Source organism: Vanessa atalanta, chromosome 7, assembly GCF_905147765.1.
Source record: "Vanessa atalanta chromosome 7, ilVanAtal1.2, whole genome shotgun sequence".
Taxonomy (NCBI): Eukaryota; Metazoa; Arthropoda; class Insecta; order Lepidoptera; family Nymphalidae; genus Vanessa; species Vanessa atalanta.
The window spans coordinates 7,076,419-7,096,921 of record NC_061877.1 but is presented as its reverse complement, the minus strand read 5'-3'; the positions used below and the strand labels follow the sequence as shown (position 1 = coordinate 7,096,921).

The 20,503-nt window shown below is 29.9% G+C and overlaps 1 protein-coding gene across 1 annotated transcript in view; it reads right to left on the bottom strand.

Annotated features, from left to right (window-relative positions):
- Positions 1-1,765: 1,765 nt before the first annotated feature.
- Positions 1,766-20,503, bottom strand: part of LOC125065436 — a 31,975-nt gene continuing 13,237 nt past the window's right edge. The window contains exon 2 of the mRNA XM_047673017.1: positions 1,766-1,888. Coding sequence (XP_047528973.1) covers positions 1,766-1,888 — 123 coding nt within the window. The remainder of the gene's footprint in view (positions 1,889-20,503) is intronic.

Below are 20,503 nucleotides of genomic sequence, written 5' to 3'. Positions count from 1 at the left end.
AATTTCGTTCAAATTAGACACATCAGGTTTCCTCACGATGTTTTCCTTCGCCGCCGAGCACGAGATAAATTATAAACACAAATTAAGCACGTGAAAATTCAGTGGTGCCTGTCTGGGCTTAAACCCGAAATCATCGGTTAAGATGCACGCGTTCAAACCACTGGGCCATCTCGGCTCTTTATAGATTTTTTAAATTTGTTTCGAGTATTGAAAGAAATGATATTATATGATTGGTTGACTCTGATATTTATCAATTAAATAATAAAACATATTCAATAGAAACAGACAATAACAGGCTTTTCATTAAAAATAAATATTACTAAATTATCTTTACCTTTCGTCATGTCGTAGTTGCAAACGCTTAGTTGTAATAATATTAGTATGCTATATGCAAGTTGTCGCTATTCCGCTAATCATTTAAACAATACAAGTAAACTACTGCTTCCTTATTCATTTCAGACTGTTCACGTAAGATAAAATAAGTACAATAGCTATTAAAATATAGCTAAGGCAAGGTGCAATTCCTTTTATATGTAATTCAGTATGATAAAGAGAGATCACTTAGCTTCGAGGGGACTATTTGATCGTCTCGAATTTCATACTATCAATATATACAATAATCGATTGGAAATAGGATTCAACTGATTTATATTAATAAGCATGTGACAAACTTCAGTTTATCAAGCTCACATCTGCATTGAACAAAATGAACTCTTAAATAACTTAACATGGTACGGAGAGCGAGCAATGTAAAAGTATGTTGTTATCGTACGTCAGTAAGCAATGTTTTTGGATTACGAGTATCGAGCTGTTTAAGTACTTTTCACGTCACATATATACTAACAAAATTATGAAATGTTTACTATTGAGCCGCTTTTGAACGCCCCGTAGACAATTCTGCCAACCGTAAGCACAATTATCCCTATTGTAATGCAAATTTTCATTTAATCGAAAAGAGAATATTCGCAATTGCTTACCTGAGTGTACAAATTTCTTGTTAGTGTCTACCTTGTCTAGGTCACCTCTGTGACCTAGTGAGAATTTAGATGCGATAATAACACCATATTTCAACAAATGTTGTAAACGTAATTACTCAAATAGCTAATTAAATTAAATAACATAAAAAGGTTATAATAAATTAACAAAATAAATCAATGAATGGACTGTATTCAGTAAATTAGTCTATGGTAATTAGTTGATCTAATAGTTATAATAATGATTTGTTTCATTGTAATGATTATTCTTTAAAATTCTATTTACATTATTGTTTTATAGGTAATTAAGTAAAAACCTTCCAAATTATATTGTTTGTTCTAATTGCAGTAATGAGACATTAAGTATTTATGACAGGACATATAATTAGTTATGATATAAGTTAAATATACATATATAAGGTAATACCAACGTATTTTTCTCACTTGCTAATTTCATTCCGAGCGTTGAATACGAAAAAATATTGTAATTAAAAAATCAGTAACGTACATGACATTGCGAATCGATTTAAAAAATAAAACATTTATTTAAGAAAAAAAAATATGAACAATTCGAGAAACGAGCTAGCAAACGATGGCATTGTTTATACGTGTGGTCGTTGCGCAATGTTTTATTACGACTACAAACAGCTAGTAGCACATTTGTACTGGCGCCATGGGACCGAGAGCCTTTGGTGTAAGAAATGTGGACTAAAGCGATGGAAATATGCGGCACATTTGTGTAACATTTTACCCACCGATGGTACCATCGATGATAGTGAAGTGAATACACTTTATTGTTTTTGTGGGAAAAGTGATGACACGCCCATGATCGGCTGCGATTCGCCCGAGTGCGTCTTGCAATGGTACCACTTTAGGTGCGTGGGTGTTGTAGAACCACCTGATGGTAGCTGGTTCTGTCCTGAATGTGAAAAATTGAGCACACCAAAGGTTATTTTAATTTAGTTTTAACTGTAATAAACAAAAATAAATTGAATGCCACCATTTGTATAATTGTTGTAAAACTTATTAACTGGTTTTTAAGTTTATTTTATTTTTATTATTAAAAGGATACTACATTCTAAAAACATTATTTTTAAACTTCCAATTATAATTTTTTTTATGAAACATAATAATAAACATACAATTCTTATACATTTCCAGACTAAGTCGCAAGGTGGAACACAAACGTAAAACCTAATACACTCCTATAAATATTCATAGAATCTCGAATCACCAGTGGGTAAGTCAACGCAATATTAGATTTCTAAGTAAAAAAATAAAATATTGATATGTTCCTTCAAAGAGGATACGCTACTTGTAAATTTGAAATAAAATTCATACAATTAAAAAAAAATGAATATACTATTTGAGATTTAAATAAAATATATGTAATATGTATATTATTTATGTTACAGAGCATGGTAACCTGATTTGGCTGTAAGCGAATTTACTCTTAGCGCCAAGATTAATTAAAAGTCTGGTCTCGGCTTTGATGTTCACTGTTGACGGTAACGAGAAAACGTACATACGATACACGCTTGTATCGAGAATATTATATTTACACTCAGTTGATTCGTAAAAATATTTTAACTTTTAAATAAACAAGTATAGTTCGTTTGCTTAAGTTTTTTTTTCAGCATTAGAAAGTTTTTCGTATGCTATTAGTAATGCCTTGTCTATGATATGTATTTTACCGGTTTCAGATTTCCCTAATTAATTTGAAAATTTATTAGGCTAGTTCCAAAGTACTAATGGTCTCCTATTTTAATATTAAATTATATAACATTTGTTGCGATTATTATTATATTTTTAGAGAATAGTTAGGTATTAAATGTGACAAGATGAAAAAGTCTGTTTTTCTTTATGTTTCTGTACGGACAAAATGTATCTAAAAAGGTCTAATTCTTGTTCACCATATAATAATTATAATATATTGAAGAAATATATTTGTATTATTGATAAACAAATAACTAATGGTTTGTGATCAAGACGAACATTAATTCACATCGAAGCATTTATTCGTGCCGATTTCCCTTTTAAAGCCTACACTTATTTAGTGTGTATGCTTTATAGGTATTTTTCTATTAGAAACTTCACATGAAAGGCAGGCCACAGCGACCTGAACATTTACTATAGTGCCTTTCATCGTAATGAAAGCTGTATTTTATGCCCTAATGTGATGTTAACGAGCTCTTGCTGAACTTCAATATGCTATAACAAGAATAGTAATTCTTGTATAGGTAAAGATTATAAGAATAAACTGTACATTTATGATTTAACATTACGTTTTTATTTAATGTTTTTAATGTATTTTATTAAAATTTCATAATCATTTTACGTTTTATTTTGGTTTGTGTTTAATAGTTAAAATAAATAATTACCTTTTCTTGATAATTTTTAATGTTATACTACCGAGTATTTTATTCGCTTAAAGCAAATGAAATCAACATTAACATATTATCAGCAATATTCATGAAAGTCTAAATGTGATGTAATATAGTTTCCCTATTATTTGTTATCGTTTTTTCGTCGAATTTAGATCGATATTTCTTTAAACATATTTTATGTTTTAATTCATAATGGTATTGTTTTACAAAATTATTAAAAACAGAGTATGAACTGAATAAAGCAATGTATTCATAACAATAAACCTTTCCCTTTATTAAATTAATTTCTTATCAACCGAGATTGTTTATTAAATGTTTTTTAATAAATTAACTACATACATAATATAACATTAAAGAAAAGAACCGCCTCATTTATGAAAGGCCGACACTATTACTTAAAAAAAAACGTTTAGTATTTGTTCGATATTTACTCTTCTTCTAATTGCATTATTCTTTTATCAGTCAATTGACATTTGATAGAATAAGACAATTGTAATTTACAAAATGTCTTTGTCTTTGGTATTTTATTCACAGGTCTTATTTGATTTTTTTATTTGATATAATATCCTTTTTTTCTACCATTATCACATAATTAGAATAATGATTACATTCAGTACTTGTGTTGTAATGTTGACGTTACGCTACCAGACGTGAGAATGTCAAAAGCCCAAGGGTTAAGGTAGGCGTTTACCGTTAAGCGATTCAACTTCAATTATAAAGAAACCCCATCAAAACTTTCAACAAACCTGAAAGTTTGAGTTTCGTACCCCAGGTGTTCAAAGAAATAATTTATTAAAAAAGGAAATGCTCGAAAACATTTATGGCTTTTTTTTTGCTCCAAATAAAAATATATTTAACGGTTAGTGAAACAATCCTATTCATATTGCAAACATATTAAAACGTAAACGAAACTTTGAAAAAAAATTGATATTGCGTTGCAAAAACTAAAACTTCTGCTTCAACTTGTTTGAGTTCGTAACTTTATTATTTAATAGTGAACGGAAACTGTTCGTTATAAGCAATTCTAATAGTGTTGTATTTTCTAAAAGTAAATTAAAAACTGTTTTAAATTACGCTATCGTAAAAAATACTGCCTATAAATGTAACACTGTTGGCTTAAAGCCGCACGTCTTTTTGAGGGGTTTGGAGCCTATATACCTACCACGCCAGATCACACGACACATCGACACCTACAATTTATACAACGCTAAGTAGAATTTTAGTGAAAATCGTTTTTTTGTGCCAAGTTGCTTAAAATATTTTATTTTATATAAATTAAGAAAAATTGTGAAGAAATATACAAAATTAACGAAGTTACAAATTTATACAACGCTAACTAAAGGCAATTTTTTAAATCGATCGATTTATATTACGCTAACAATTATTAGCGGAGTGTGCGCACACTTTCGAGTTAGTATAAATTGTTAGGTAGGCGTAGGTAGTATAAATTGTTAGTGTCGACATGTAAGTTTCCTCACGATATTTTCGTTTGTCACTGGGTATGAGATGCATTACATTTAAAATTTTTAAATTCTAAGTATAATAATAATTACCAATGGGATGTATGCTCGAATTTGTACCCACTGTCAGTTTAAATTTACTTGATGCAAATCCAGAACAATATCAGCGAAAAAGATTTTTTCGAAAATAAAAACAAACTATACGAAATATGTTGTAATGTGATTTTTGACATACTTTTTTTCTGTGAAAATAATAAGTAATTAGTTTTACAATGTTAAATCTAAAATTGAAAACTGTTGTAAGAATAAGTCAGGGCTCGAACTGCAGTTCAATTTTAAAAATTAATACTATTATACTGTAAAGTTTAGAAGTAATAAAAAAACCACGGTTTGATTTATCGATCGTCCACCTACCGAAACTTTGTCGCCACTATTGCATTGTTCAGCTCGAGCGAGTTTTATCGTGTGTTCTGTGTTAAAATGTTAAAAAGAAGAAAGAACCATCGTGGAGAACGTCCATTGACCATCGTTTGTTTATGTGTCTGTTTGTTTATAATCTACCGATGTTTTTCACTGTCTTTATTTTGCGTTTTCTTTACTTTTGTTATATTCGTACTTCATAGTCAATACGAGAAAACGATAGCACAAGATGAATTATAAACAGAAAACTTGGTGGTAGTTTTGAAAAAACAGTTACAGTTCGCAAGAGCAGCGGTAACTTTTATAAAACTTTTTATTCACGTACCTAATTCGTTCCTGTTTCTAAGAATTCCTTACCAACGAAAATTAAAGTATTAGAAATATCAGATTCCTAAATAATCAATTATCCGCCGTAAACATTTCATGGCAATAATAAAATCAATTATTCTACGTCAAGAGATACTACCAATCGTCTATTAATCAAATAAAAATACGACCAATAATATTTATTATGTAGAAAAACAAACATAACACAATAATATTTACTCATTTTCTCAACAACCAAATTATATTGCTTAATTTTTTCGAGTAAAAACCAGGTAAACTCGACCAGACCGTTTTATGATTTATTTCTTGTTTAATATTCCTTTTAAGCGAGCCATTTGATTTGATTATTGTAATACAAGGAATAATATCATTTAAAATATGACATACAAAAATAATGACTAAAGCTTATAAATACTTCAATGCTATGCTATGCTATGCTATATTTTGTGCTTTAGTGTAAAGTATAAGTACGTGCAAATACAAGCACAAATTTAATAATAAATTAGTCGCACGATTGACAATGTACATATTGATTTTCTAGTCAACGCTTGCAACTGGAGCACTATTAATGGGCATACATGTTTAGTTATATTTTCCCTCATCATATAGTGAATAAATGAAAAATATATAAATAATTAATATAAAAAAAAATATATAGTTTAAACAAAATATAGAAAAAAAGTAACAACATTGTTTGTTACAATTTTGTCTACATTAATGAATACATTTTATTTGAAGCTATAAGACGAAATCTTTAGTTGCTTAAAATGTTATCGTGTCTTATCTTATCTCATCGCTTAAGCAATGTATTCATAAATGAAATTTTGTATGTATGAGACAATGTGATTTTGTATGTTCATTACCATACAAATGTCAGCAGTCTTCGGAGATGCAAGCCTATGTGAAATGAACCAATAAAAACAAATCAATGACTACTATAACCCACTGGCAATATTCCAACTGCTAATGAGAGCTAAGTTCGGTTCCCATCGGAGTATTCTGGTTTGTTTCCGGTAACAATTAACTTTATTTGCGAATGTTTTCAAAAGTTTTATTTCATTCGTTTCAATGTTATTTATAATTCTAGTATTTTCATGGAAATAAATACGTTTGTAGACAATACAAACGAAATTTTATAGGTGATATTTTTATGTAGCTGCTATTGTCACCGGAGGCTCACATAAATATGTTTTCACATCATTTGCCTTTAGGTCTAAAGTGGCATTTCTGTCGCGTTGTGGCAAATGGCTTGGATATCCTCCAAATATGCCATCGAGATAAGCTATAAGATCTTTTAGTGTTATTACTGGGATACCCTATTAGCGATCCCTTGTTCCATGTGGAAGCATTCTAAGTTGAATTTTTAAAATTCATATTATAGCATTTTATAGTGTAGTACTACTACTATTACTAAATAAGACAATTAAATAACTAATACTTCCTTATAATATTGTCAGTCGAAATTGAGCGTACGTATAATATTTTTGTTGTTTTGAATATATGTATATGCTTTTACTTAGGTTATATAATAAATTCCAATTTAAAACATAAACATCATTAAAGCTTTATATTTTACCGCGTTGGCAGTATCCTTTTTTAACATTTGAACTATGTCGTTATTGTTTATGCTTTTTATTTATTTATTTTTTTTGGAAGAAAAACGATTACTTGCTTAACATATTAAAAGTTTATAGATATATAACTATGTGTCTGAGTCTATATATAATCAGATTTTTAATCAAGAGAAAGATGTTGCGCACGGAATATTATAGTAGTTTTTTTTTTTACATTAGCACCCAGTAAATTTTCCACTGCTGGGCTAAGGCCTCCTCACCCTTTGAGGAGAATGTTTGAGCATATTCCACCACGCTGCTCCAATGCGGTTTGGTGGATTCACATGTGGCAGAATTTCGTTGAAATTAAACACATGCAGGTTTCCTCTCGCCGATGTTTTCCTTCACCGCCGAGCACGAGATGAATTATAAACACAAATTAAGCACATGAAAATTCAGTGGTGCCTGCCTGGTTTGAACCCGAAATCATCGGTTAAGATGCACGCGTTCTAACCACTGGGCCATCTCGGCCATAGTAGTATAACAAAAGAGAATACAAAATCAAACAAAGACAACTCCCGGTAGTGCGAAATGTCCTTTCCTAAATAATAATATTATATTAATAATATGGATAACAAATCAAAAATCGTTTCCAAATATTGTGCAACGAAAAAAATCGTTCGTTAAGAACGGTTGTACTGCAAACGTTATTTTACCTTAAGATCTATTCGGTATCAATAAAATCGAAACACACCGCAAAATTCGAGTGTGAAATGTCAGAATGAGATATACGAGCTCGCCTATAATAATTATTAAATATATATTATATAAATATACTATAGGATACACGTATGAAAATGGCGTATCATTAAAAGTCAATTATCAATAATTCACAACGAAGTGAATTCTTACAGAATCGCACTGCTTGTCATTGACAATTATTATTATCCAAATTTGAATCTATATGCCGAGGAGATGATTATTTTGATCTATGTTTTACTATAAGATTTGTGTTCATATTTTTGTATAAAATAATAAATAAATAAACTTTATAAAATAAATTTAATAAATGCCATTTTTTGTCATGTTATTTAAATGTTTTATATTGCAGATTTCCGACAAATCACGTTTTGCATGACTAATATAAATGAACTAGTGATCCACTCCGGCTTCGCATGGATGCAATGCTGATACTAAATATACTACGGAATGTCTTTATAAACAACGTTCACAGCTTTTTTGTCATTTGAAATCAGTAATATCTTCGAAAATATTCATTTAAATTCAATATTGTAAATGGCCATATTGAACTATATCAAATGCAATGTATTTAAGGGATAAAGATTAATGCTCTATTGCTTAAAATCGTAAATAAGCCATTATTTCTCGTTAAAAGTAAAAGATAAAAATTGGTTATCCTTAAGAGACACATACCATCTTTTTAAGGTGTACAATATTGTAGGAAATTATTTTGATCTGCCTTGTAGGGTTCAAGCTACGTTTACAATGTAAGTGCAAAAACAATATTTAATACGACATCACATTAGAAACTTTAAAATTATCAGTGTTTTTCTACTATATTATGCATATACCTTAAGCTTCCTCTTGAGTCAAAACAAAAACCGCATCAAAATTCGTTGCGTAGTTTTAAAAATCTTAGCATACACGGGGACAGACAGACAGCGGGAAGTGACTTTGTTTTATGCTATGTAATGATAAATATAATTAATACTAATTCAAAAATTTAAGTAATTTTTTATATATTCTAGAAATAATGTGTGTCGCTCCTAGTCCAGCTTACGTTATTAATAAAATATTATCCTTTTATTTCTACAAATCTACGTTTTGCTTAAATTTATATTTTATTAAGTTCATAATATTGTAAGTTTCTACTTTGCTCTACGATTTTGTATACTCTATTAACTATATACATTTTTTGTATATAGTGAAATTAGGAATTACTAATTTTATTATTAATTTTCAATTAAACAAACAAATTAAGCCTGCACTACCATCCACTCCAAAAATAAACTAAATCGGATTTACAAAGAATCCGTGAAAGAAAATTAGTAGGATTTCTATGAGGAATTTTGTGCCCATTTACTTTTTTATATTTAAATTTTATTTATTTTTGAGAATAATACAAAAATAAACGGTTCGAAATAACAATTTTCATAATTTTTTTAGAAATTGTTAAAGTTATGTTACTTTTATTTAATTACCAAATTATTAAAAAATAAATAGCCGTAAATGAATCCCATTCAATTAATTTCAAATGTAGTTGTGTATATTATGGCCTGAATAGAACAAAAGGTTAATTATATTAACAAATAACCAAAAATACAATATAGATATAGATAATAATCAATCGTTTTTTTATATTATAGGTATCTATATTTAAATATAAAAAAACATTATTAATTTTTGATTTATATTCGATTTTCGGCATTCGGAAAAACTTGAATCGATGAAGTAGGACGGTAATTGGTGCATTTGGTAATTCTTAAAGAATATCAGTTAAACACTTTTAAGAATTACTAATTGTTTTTTTAACTTAATAAATATATGAAAGTACACAATACATAATCTAGTGCAGCTCGTGTCTGACAAACGAAATGTTTAGACCTTCACAAATTTTGTATGCAACATTGAATCTGTACTTTTTTACGTTCCTGGGTTTTTAACTATTACTAGGTACGTGGGCATGCCATTGTAAGCATATTCTGCCACAGATTTAAATAATGCAACTCACTATAGCCCGCCTCGACATCATACACATAAAATACATACGAAGTCACTTCCCCCATTTTCTATCCATAAAATTGAAATTCCCAAATATTGTTTCTTAACAATTACTTATTTTATGAAATAATATAAATCAGTAATCGTTATTTTGGTGTTGAGTCTTTGATCGAGACCGTCCGGGTAGGTACTACCGGCTCATTCTACTGCTAAACAGAAATACTTAACATTGCTGTATTTCAGTTTGAAGAATGAGTGAACCAGTGTAACAATAGATACAAAAGACATATCACCTTAATTCCCACAGTTAAAATTTATGTATATAGATACAGATCTATTTACAAATAAGTTAGCAATTTCATACAATTATCTATCTATATTTTATAGAAAACTACTGTAAGCATGTTAATGTTTAATAAAATAGGGAGCATTATAGAAACTATAGCTTAGTCGTCACAAAGTATAAATCCTAATCAAATTATTAATTTTAAACGTTTCGTGTAATTTAATAAAATCGTGTACAAATACGCGAGGCGTGATGAACGATACCTTAGCGCAACACGGACAAAAAAATTAGCTTACATGCTATTGAAACGCAATTCCAACTCCTTATTCTATAAATGTAACGGCTTTCTTGATATAAGTGGGTAGGATGTAAGACCCTACAAAGTAGAGAAATCCATATCACATCAATGACATTCGTAAAAGATACTAAGATTGAGTTTCTTGCGAATATATCGTAAAATGTAAAATGAAAATTGGATTAATATGTTACCAGGAACGCGAACGTGTATGTATATCCGTAGCTCCGGTCTCGAGGGCCCGCTGAAATCTCTGTCTGCCTCCGACGAGCGCAAATGGACTATAAATAATATTTTATGACATATTAAATTCCGCTAAACCTTAAGTATGCCGTTTTCATGTTTGAAGTGTTATCCTTTAAGAAAAAATATTGATAACGCATTAGAGTATACTGAGCGTTTGTAATTTATTTTATTTTAAATTATATATTTTTTATAAATTATCGAATAAAAAGTGTATTTATTTATGTCATATAAAGCAAAATAAATTAAATAAAGGATTAAAAAATAACAAATTTTATTTTTGACAAAACTAAATATTAAACCAACATTAATATTAACAAATAATCATTAATAACTACCTGATATTTATAATGCATTATTTTGTTCATTTAATTACGTTATTTGTTTCGATATAAGGATTTGAAATAAGCTTAATCTGTTACGTTTTATATTTAAATATACATTCTTATTTTTAATGTTATTTTTACTTTTAAAATGACATCAATAAATTACTCACATTAATATAAAACAAAAACTATTAATTAGTATGATAATTAATTAATTATATATAAATACTAATAACTTACATATAAATCGTTTAATCATTAATCTTACGTACTTTCGAAACTTCATTTTAAAAGATTAATCGAACGAAATGCTAACACGATTTGAAATGTATATTCTATAGAGAAAAGTCATTTATAAATTAATTAATTAGAAAAAAGTTTTTATTATTCAATGGCTGTATTTTTTGAACATCTATATTATTATTATTTTTTTTTATATAAAAATAACATATAATTCTAAAATGGGTTTTTTAATATATTTTATTAAAGGATACACGGGGCATATTTCTCATATGATTTTAGTAGACGTATAAACAAATTTAAAACGCAAATGTCATTACCATCCCTCCGTGTAACATTTTCTTTGAAAGCCTCATTAAGCCATAACCTCACTAAAACATGACTAGCACGTGCAGCTAAGTTTACCTTTACGATATTCACAAAATTTCTTTTTTTCGTCATAAAGGAACATTCCATAACAAAACGACACAGATGCCTGAAATAGACTTGTAGTCGTTTTGTTGTCAGGGTTCAGGCTTGAAAACTAGAACAGCCTAAAGTTAATGCAAATTGACGAACTATAAAGACATGATTTTATATTTAAAACAGATACAGGTATATTTACATTTATACATTAGTTACCTTAATTTCCTTTATAAAATTAATGTTTAAAGGTTTTTAAGCCAATAGTATAATTTATGCACAAGTACCATCAATTAGACGATGACTTTTCATTATTTTTTTCTTAACATTATATAGATTAAATAAACGTTAAAATATTAGTGCAAATTACCTACCTGACCATCTCCGAAATTAAAATCTAAAATAAAACTATATTTGTTAATTTTTAAATCTGAGCTCACACTAATTGCTACTTCAATAGTAACACATGGATACATATCGGAACATAACAATGTAAATTTTTTTTGGTTCTAAAATAAATATTGAGTTGGACCCACCCTAGTGCACATATCCCTATAAAAGGTAATAATACCACTTGTTATTTCATACCAAAACAACGGGTTTAGAAATACACGCATACACCAATTATAAAATCACAATTTAAAATATGAGTATCGTTTAACCACTCATAAACTAAACATAGAAATTTTACACTACATACAAGGTCACTACATACAATAATCCTCATCACAGATAACAAATGGGTCAGTAAGCTGTACCAAAAGTTCTAAAACAATTTTCTGACCGAACTAGCCGTTTATTATAATATTACATATCTGAATCGATATTTAATATTTGGTATCTTTAGTTAAATGTTGAACAATTTTGCTAGACTTACATAGGTACATAAGACCTACCTGACCGGAATGCCAGTTCATAACATTTTCTTAATAAAATATAAATAAAAAAATTAGCCTTCAGCTGCAGGACTTTAGTTAGATGTTATTGTATTTAAATTAGCCACTTTAAAAGTGCATAGTGTTTTAAAATGATTTGCATTCAGTTAAATAAAGCGGCATTATTGTGTTGTCTTTAACACAGACGCAAGCGAAGCAGCTGATTTTCTTTAAGTCGGGGCACGTAACTCGCTAGAGAAGCTGTATTATTTTACATCGGTGGCGGCTACTACTACCACTGAATAATGTTATGAATAATGATACCAATATAATGTAAAATATATTACGTGACATTACATTTTTGTTCTTTGTTATTTCTAATATATAGATATCAGCTTTTAAATCACAATTAAAAATGTACATGCAAATCAAATACATATAAATCAAATTGATGTATATGTATAGTCATTTGACTAAAAAATAATAAGTACTGAGTTTTTTTCCAGGCTCTTTGCATCCATTCATTCATCGCTAATTCGAAGTATTTATTCGAATTGGTGGTAGAATCGACGAAATTGCGCCCTTTGACGTTTCAGTCTATTTGAACAAAATAAAATTAAAATTTATGTGGTTTACATTGTTACGACCAATGACCTGAAACTATGTGATGTTAATAACAGCTATTTACTTGTTTTCTAAACTGATACAAGTAGCACATAAATAACTTAACCCATAATATTAACCATCCTTAGTAAATATTATCTAAAATTGGGTTAGACAGTTTATATACTATGTTGTAATGAACAACCAATCAACGAACCACGTGTTATATCATATCAACCAACAGTCGATCAGTGTCACAAATTGGTTGCATTTACTAACAGTAGCTGCTAGTCAGAATAAGGGAAACGATGTATCGTTAAATGTCAAAGAGACATCTAGACACGCGGTAGCGTGTCAGCCAAGTTCTAGTATAGCAGAACTGGCGTGCAGCACCGTGTGTAATATTACACGAACCATTTGGAGCCACTTTTGACCTCCTCATAACTCAAAAACTATTTGACATAAATGTGTTAAATTTGGCTCATATATTGAGACTCGCGAGATACATATGTGTTCCAAATTTCATAAACGCATCTCAAATGGTTATTTAGATATTAACGTCTAAAAATCGTCATTTTTATCACTGACTGACCTATAGATCAAAACTATATCCTACTTCCAGGTGACCTAGAAAGTTCAAATTTGGCATGCAGGTAGATAATTAGGCCAATATAAAGGAAAAAATCTGAAACTGGTAATTTTTTATCATTTTATTATAATTTTTCATTTATTGGGTCTCTTAGGAACACTTAATATATACTTAGTTCCTATAATCCTATAATAACTGTAATAAAAAAAATGATGTAAGAACCAGCAATCAAAACTTATGACAGCCCGTCTTAATGTGGATTTTAAGGTCTTCACGTGAATATATAACAAGTTGAATACCACCCTTAACTTTTTTAAATCCAAATATTTCCGTTTTAGTACTTATGAGTATAGCCGACTTTCGTATTTATTACGTTATTAACTGGCATTTAGCGAACATTAATGGTGCAAAATCAATATACTTAAAAAAATAATAATAATAGGCATTTCGGTACACGGCGCGCGACGCGACGCCGGAGCAGCGGGAAAGGAGCGTTGCGATTAAACCTTAATGCGGACGTGTCTGAGCGAGTGGCAACCGCGCTCATAAGAATTATTTCAATGCCTTCCGATGGAAGCTGCCTAGTCTATTCGACTGCATATTTTTTGTTTGAGTATACTAGTATACAACAATAAAATAGGTTTCGTGTGACTGTAGTAGACTATGTATATCGTAACTGGAATGATTTAAGTTTGTACTCTAGCGCTACAAACGGGGATCCTTATTGCTTGGAAGAACAGTATCGAGCAAGCATGCTGATGTCAGCAAAGGACTGGTGTATGGGTCCAATGGAAAAATAGAGAAGGTACATTGGGGACGTCGACAACAGCAATAGCGTCGGTAAAATAACGATTCAATTTAAACATAATTTAATTTGCAAACTAGAAGTCAAAACCATGTTACAGATATTAAGTAATGTACATATATGTTCAAAGGAAACAATTATCTATTTGCTTAGCATATTCTACTACTATACGCAAATTACAAGGCCTTCGCATTGACGGTGCTCTTTTCGACATAGGCTCCTCTATATTAAGTAAAGAGCAGGCTTACGTTGGCCTCTCCAGAGTTAAAACCTTAGATGGAGTACATCTTATCAATTTAGGTCCAAGTCAAATTAAAACACAAGAGAACTCTATTGTAGAGTACAACCGTCTGCGCACGTATTACCACCCCTACTTGGCCAAATTAAGTATAAACAGAAAACGCGTAAAAAAAATCTGAATGGGCAATTCACTCGAACATTTCAGAGGTACCTACAAGAAAAATAAGAACGTATAAAAAAAAAGACAATTTTACCCCGTAAACGTAGGAAAAAAGAACAGCTTAACAAAAACCATTTGGTATTAATTTTGTTATTAATAAGTACCTACTAATCATTTATATACAAAAAGTAGTGATATCCCATCAAAACATAAATGTAAAAATGAGAGCCAAGTTAAATATTATGATATATACCTTGGTTGTTGACTTCAACAACAAAAGAAGTGAGATCTAAATTTGTGCCAAGTTAAATAGTCCTTTCTGAAATTTATTTATAACTACATAAATATCATTTCTTCTTATAACTTGGGATAATATATTGTTGCCTAAGGTCTGACTTGGCTAGTTCTTATATGCTTATAAACACAACTTGTAGTTTGTGTTTAGAATAACAAATTATAATTCAGAACATCTAATAGAATGGAGGACAGTATTGCTTAGTTAGTATTAACGTACATTAAGAGCTGCGATGGTCACTAGAAAACATGAATCTTAACCAGATATTGCGAGTTCATATCTAGACAAGTACCATTGAATATTTGCATGCTTAATTTGTGTTTATAATTCATTTGTAAAGGCTTAGAACTTACGAAGGCTATAATATAATTCGTATATGGGAACTAGCCAAGTCAGACCTTAGGCAACAATATATTATCCCAAGTTATAAGAAGAAATGATATTTATGTAGTTATAAATAAATTTCAGAAAGGACTATTTAACTTGGCACAAATTTAGATCTCACTTCTTTTGTTGTTGAAGTCAACAACCAAGGTATATATCATAATATTTAACTTGGCTCTCATTTTTACATTTATATTTTGATGGGATTAGATATTACTAGACTTATACGTCAAACCAGCAACGGTTGCACCTCCATGGGCAAAAGAATTAAAAACACCATTCTGGTGTTTCCAAGCAATACGGTATTTGGAAGTTAGCAGTGTTTACACTCTCGTAACATCAACCCGTATTATAAATACATCGATACCAGGAAAGTAAACTGATAGCACCTAGACGCTTAACCAGACGATAAGTATTTTCTTAGAAGCGTTTTAGTACCAGTTTTCTTTATCAAGTTTTGTATTCTTATTACTCGTGTAATCAAAATCACATATAACTGAAATTGTTAATTTTCTTCTTTTAAAATTTTAACCTTTTGTATTGAGCCATGAGAAAGATACATTCGTGCTTTTTGTTTCGTTTGATTAAAATCTGTATATCATAATACAAAATGAAACATTTTAATTCAGTTTTTAGGAGTTAATTTACAAGATAAGCTTAACAAAAATAAAGACAGACTAAATAAATAAAAGCATACATTAAAAACAAATTTTTAGAATTTGTTTTTAACCTACAATTAGTAATTCATAAAGTAAAAAGTTATGGTTTCGATATATCTTCGTCCATCCTAGATTCGACAAACTCTATTCATTCATTACCTTTTGTTCAGTTCGTATCGTTTTGCGAGTAAGAGGTGGTCGTATGCAAATATAATTGCTGGCCGGTGCAGCGGACAAGCGCGCATTAGCTGCGCTTTGTGCGGGAATGACTCGGTCCATTTCACACAGCTCTGAGAATTACCCGCTTCAAATTTAGCTAGGTTAGACCAGCTCGGTCGCTATACTCATACAAATTTCGACCGAGCGCTCAATAATTAGTTCACGCTTAAATGAAAGTTACACTTGATTTTTAGATAATTCGATTTGAACACTCACCTATGAGTGAGTTAAACAATTCTTACGATTTTATATGATAAAATAATAAACATAGAAACATAATCGATTATTTCGTAAATATTCGATAACATTGCAAATTTTATGCTTTTTTTATTATTCATGTTTTTTATTTTCAATAAATCTTGTTGAGATGAAGGAATAATGCGTTAAATATAAATGAATAATAATATTTCTTTTATTAGTAATATTTCCTTAAATGGTTATTAACTTTTAACTTTTATTTTTTTTATAATTAAACATGTCCACCCTAGTCTAATTAATGCAGACACACATTAGACATAGAATTTGTTATTAATAATTGTAGCAAGTAACATCGAATCAAACTCTGGTTGTGTTTTTTTTTTACTTTTATTTGAAAACATCTCGTATCTAGCGAGATGATGTAACATTGTAACAATATCCGCTTGTTGCCGAATGTTCTTCGCGCTGAGAATATCAAGAAGATATATTTTCACGGAACAATGCCTCCTCGCTATCTCAATTTTCATTTCCCCTTGTTGGGACATACGGTGTGATTTGTAGCACAAGATAGTATACAAAACGGTGGCTACGCGGGACGGTGCTCTGTCAACAGAAAATTTACGTCGCCTTTTTTTTAAGCAGGCAAAATGATATAAATAACGCTATTGTTATTTATATTAGAAATTATACGTACTTTGTAAGAAATATACATTCTAGCTTACAAATCACGTATAATTTGATTTGAATTATTTAATATAAGCCTAGGTAGGTATATAATTGCAAGCTAGTCATATAAATAATCTTAGAAATGTGTTTTCTGAGCGAGTTAAATAGTTTCTAGGTTTGATAGGTAAGTAGTTGTTGGTTTTTTTCCCATTAAGAATTATGGGAAATTATTTTCATTTCAATTTATATTTAAAAAAAAACATTGATATTAGCGATTTTTGTAACCCATACCCAAGAAAGCAAAATAAGGAACGATGCAATAAGGGCACAATTTATGTAGTGAGGAATATTAAATTTTCGTGCTCTCTTAGAGCTTATTAGTTCAAGCGGAACTAATACCTAGACGCAATCATAAAAATAAAAATAGGCAGAGCCAGTTATAAAAAATCTCGTGAATAGTTTTCTGAAATGTTGCCTGTTTGTATCTTGCTGGAAAAACACGTTACGCGTTTCCCCCAAGTACTGTGGGGGGTAAGTGTGACTGACAGGTGCCATGGACGCTGACTGCGCCCAGGTATACCTAAATACCCACTAAAAACCGACGGTACCCTCTCTTTCTTTTCGATGGGCGCCACGGGATCGTTTTCGCATGCTACCGTGACGGAACTGAAATATTGCCTATGTCAAATCCTATTTTATATACATTTTGTTTTAATACAGATTTCCAAAATATACAAAAATACCCATGTGATTTAATGCTATTTAACAAAGTGCAATCAATTTAAAACTATTATATATTCGATAATAATATAACAATAAAACTCCAATACATTGCATTAACTCGCAGAAAATATGAATGACGTTTAATTATAAAACCTTAGAAAGCAACAAAGTATTAAAACAACTTTGTTATCAACAAACTTTACTTTAAATTATTTTTGTAAAAGTCGGTAATCAAGATACATTGTAAGATTGTTGTTTTATTTCCAACACTCGGTGCAGTATTTCAAAAATAAATAAGGTAATTTACTGCGCACCGCAATCCAAAAACCGAGGGAATAAGCTACAGACATACACCATTGTGGTGTTTATTTGCTCACCTCTTCACATTACTACGTCCGACTGCGAATCTGAACCATTTTACACTTCTAATAACCGCATACCATCTCATACAACAAAATTAATAATATATAATTTAAGTATATTATAGAATTTAGAATAACAAATAAAATAATTGACGTCAGGAGCAACAGAAAATGTACTAAAACGTGACAAATAACTTTAAGGTTTAAAGTCGGTAAATCCTTGAAAAGTTTTACTCGTATATTTACATTTAAAGGGCTAGTCTTCGCTTATAAAATATCATAATTGATAAGAATCTCCTAAAATATCCAATTATTAAATATTTTACGCATAAAAACACTGAGTTATTCAATTTCAATGTAGAAAAATTTATCTGAGTGAGATAAGGTCAACTCTACAAACATTTGACTCTACCACATCTTAATATATCGTGTGTATATTTTTTTTTTGTAAAAAAAATTGTACTATCGAGCCTCCTTATCCATTCCACATATTGTGTTAACACCGCTGTCATCTCATGTTACCCGTATGATGTGTTTAAAAGGAATTCAAAAAGCCATTCAATGTTACACGAGAGAATAAATGAAAGTCACACTTGTAGGGTCCGAATTTAAGAAGAATACAAGAAAATAATATAATAATTGCCTTATAATATTTTATTTCAATTTGAAGAAAATCATTACATAAAATCAATTAACCAACAACCAAAATCATTAATATATGGGTTCCACTTGTCCTTTTGTAGTAGTCGAGGAGCAAACTCTGTAAATCATTGGATTATTCGTAATTAAATCCTCGAATTAATTAATTTTATTTTAAAAAAATCAGATTTTTTGACCAATTAATTGTTTTTGTGTACATTAACTTACAATGTATGAAGTAATTGGTTAGTTCGTTTTTTTATTTATATAATGTCACCTATATACCTCTTGGAATACGATTTCACAATAGCTAGTTATATTACAAAAATATTTTTAATAAGACCTACTTTATATTCAAACTTTTCTAATATTATTTATAAAATGAGCGAAAATGTAGTTGTGCTATCAGCACAAAAGCTACGGCCGCAATACTAACTCGCTGCTAGTTTAAATAACGAGCGATCGAATTTGCGTGGAAAATAAAATAGCTACCCACGTAAAACAGCTCCCGAAAATACGACGTAATACTCGAATCGGTTGAGCATAAAGTACGGAATTCGGACTGACCCCAGTTATATGTGACTGGGTATCTGAACGCTTTACGTGTTCGCTACAAATGAACACAAAACTTGTATTAAATGTTACTGATTAATAAGGATTTGCATATAGCGTATTATGTACCGATACCATTTAAAAACAAGTTAAGTGTTTGTAAAATTAGTTTCTATTTAATCGAATTAATCCATTTCGTCTGAATATTCGTCAAATGCTAGATATTATTTATTATTGTCAATATAAGTCGCGTGATAAAAACATTTTATAGCCGAGGCAAATAGAGTCATCAGTTACCCAAAGGATCCGAGCGAAGTATCACTCTATTACGACAGAATAGTTCCGCCCGCCCCAATCCGTTTATCGGGACCTTCATACAGTAAGGCGCTCTGATAAATTGTTTTGCTAGATAGTACATACTACACTCAGTACTCCTCAAAATGACAAATACAGTTTAGTATTATAACAAAATGTTCTGAATAAATAATAACACATTTGCAAATAATATATGTGGAAAAAATATATATAAATGTACTTTTCTACTAAACTATGTTCTACCTGTCCACATGCTGGACAATCGCCTACTTTACTATCAGTGTAAAGGTTTGGAGCTTATTATAAGGTGGTGAATACAAGTGGAAATTGTCATGCTCACAGGTGCTTTTACTCTACCCGATTTTAGGTTAAGATAACATTGTACGAGAGACATGAGGTGAATCTATCCATTTATAGACCATCTCGGTTATCTTTATTAATTATAATAAAATAAGTACATTAATTAAAATTGAATGCTATTTAACAACAATATATTTATATAATGCTTAAGTAATGCGTATAAGTAAACCTCATATATTTTAATAACACTTATAATAATCTAAC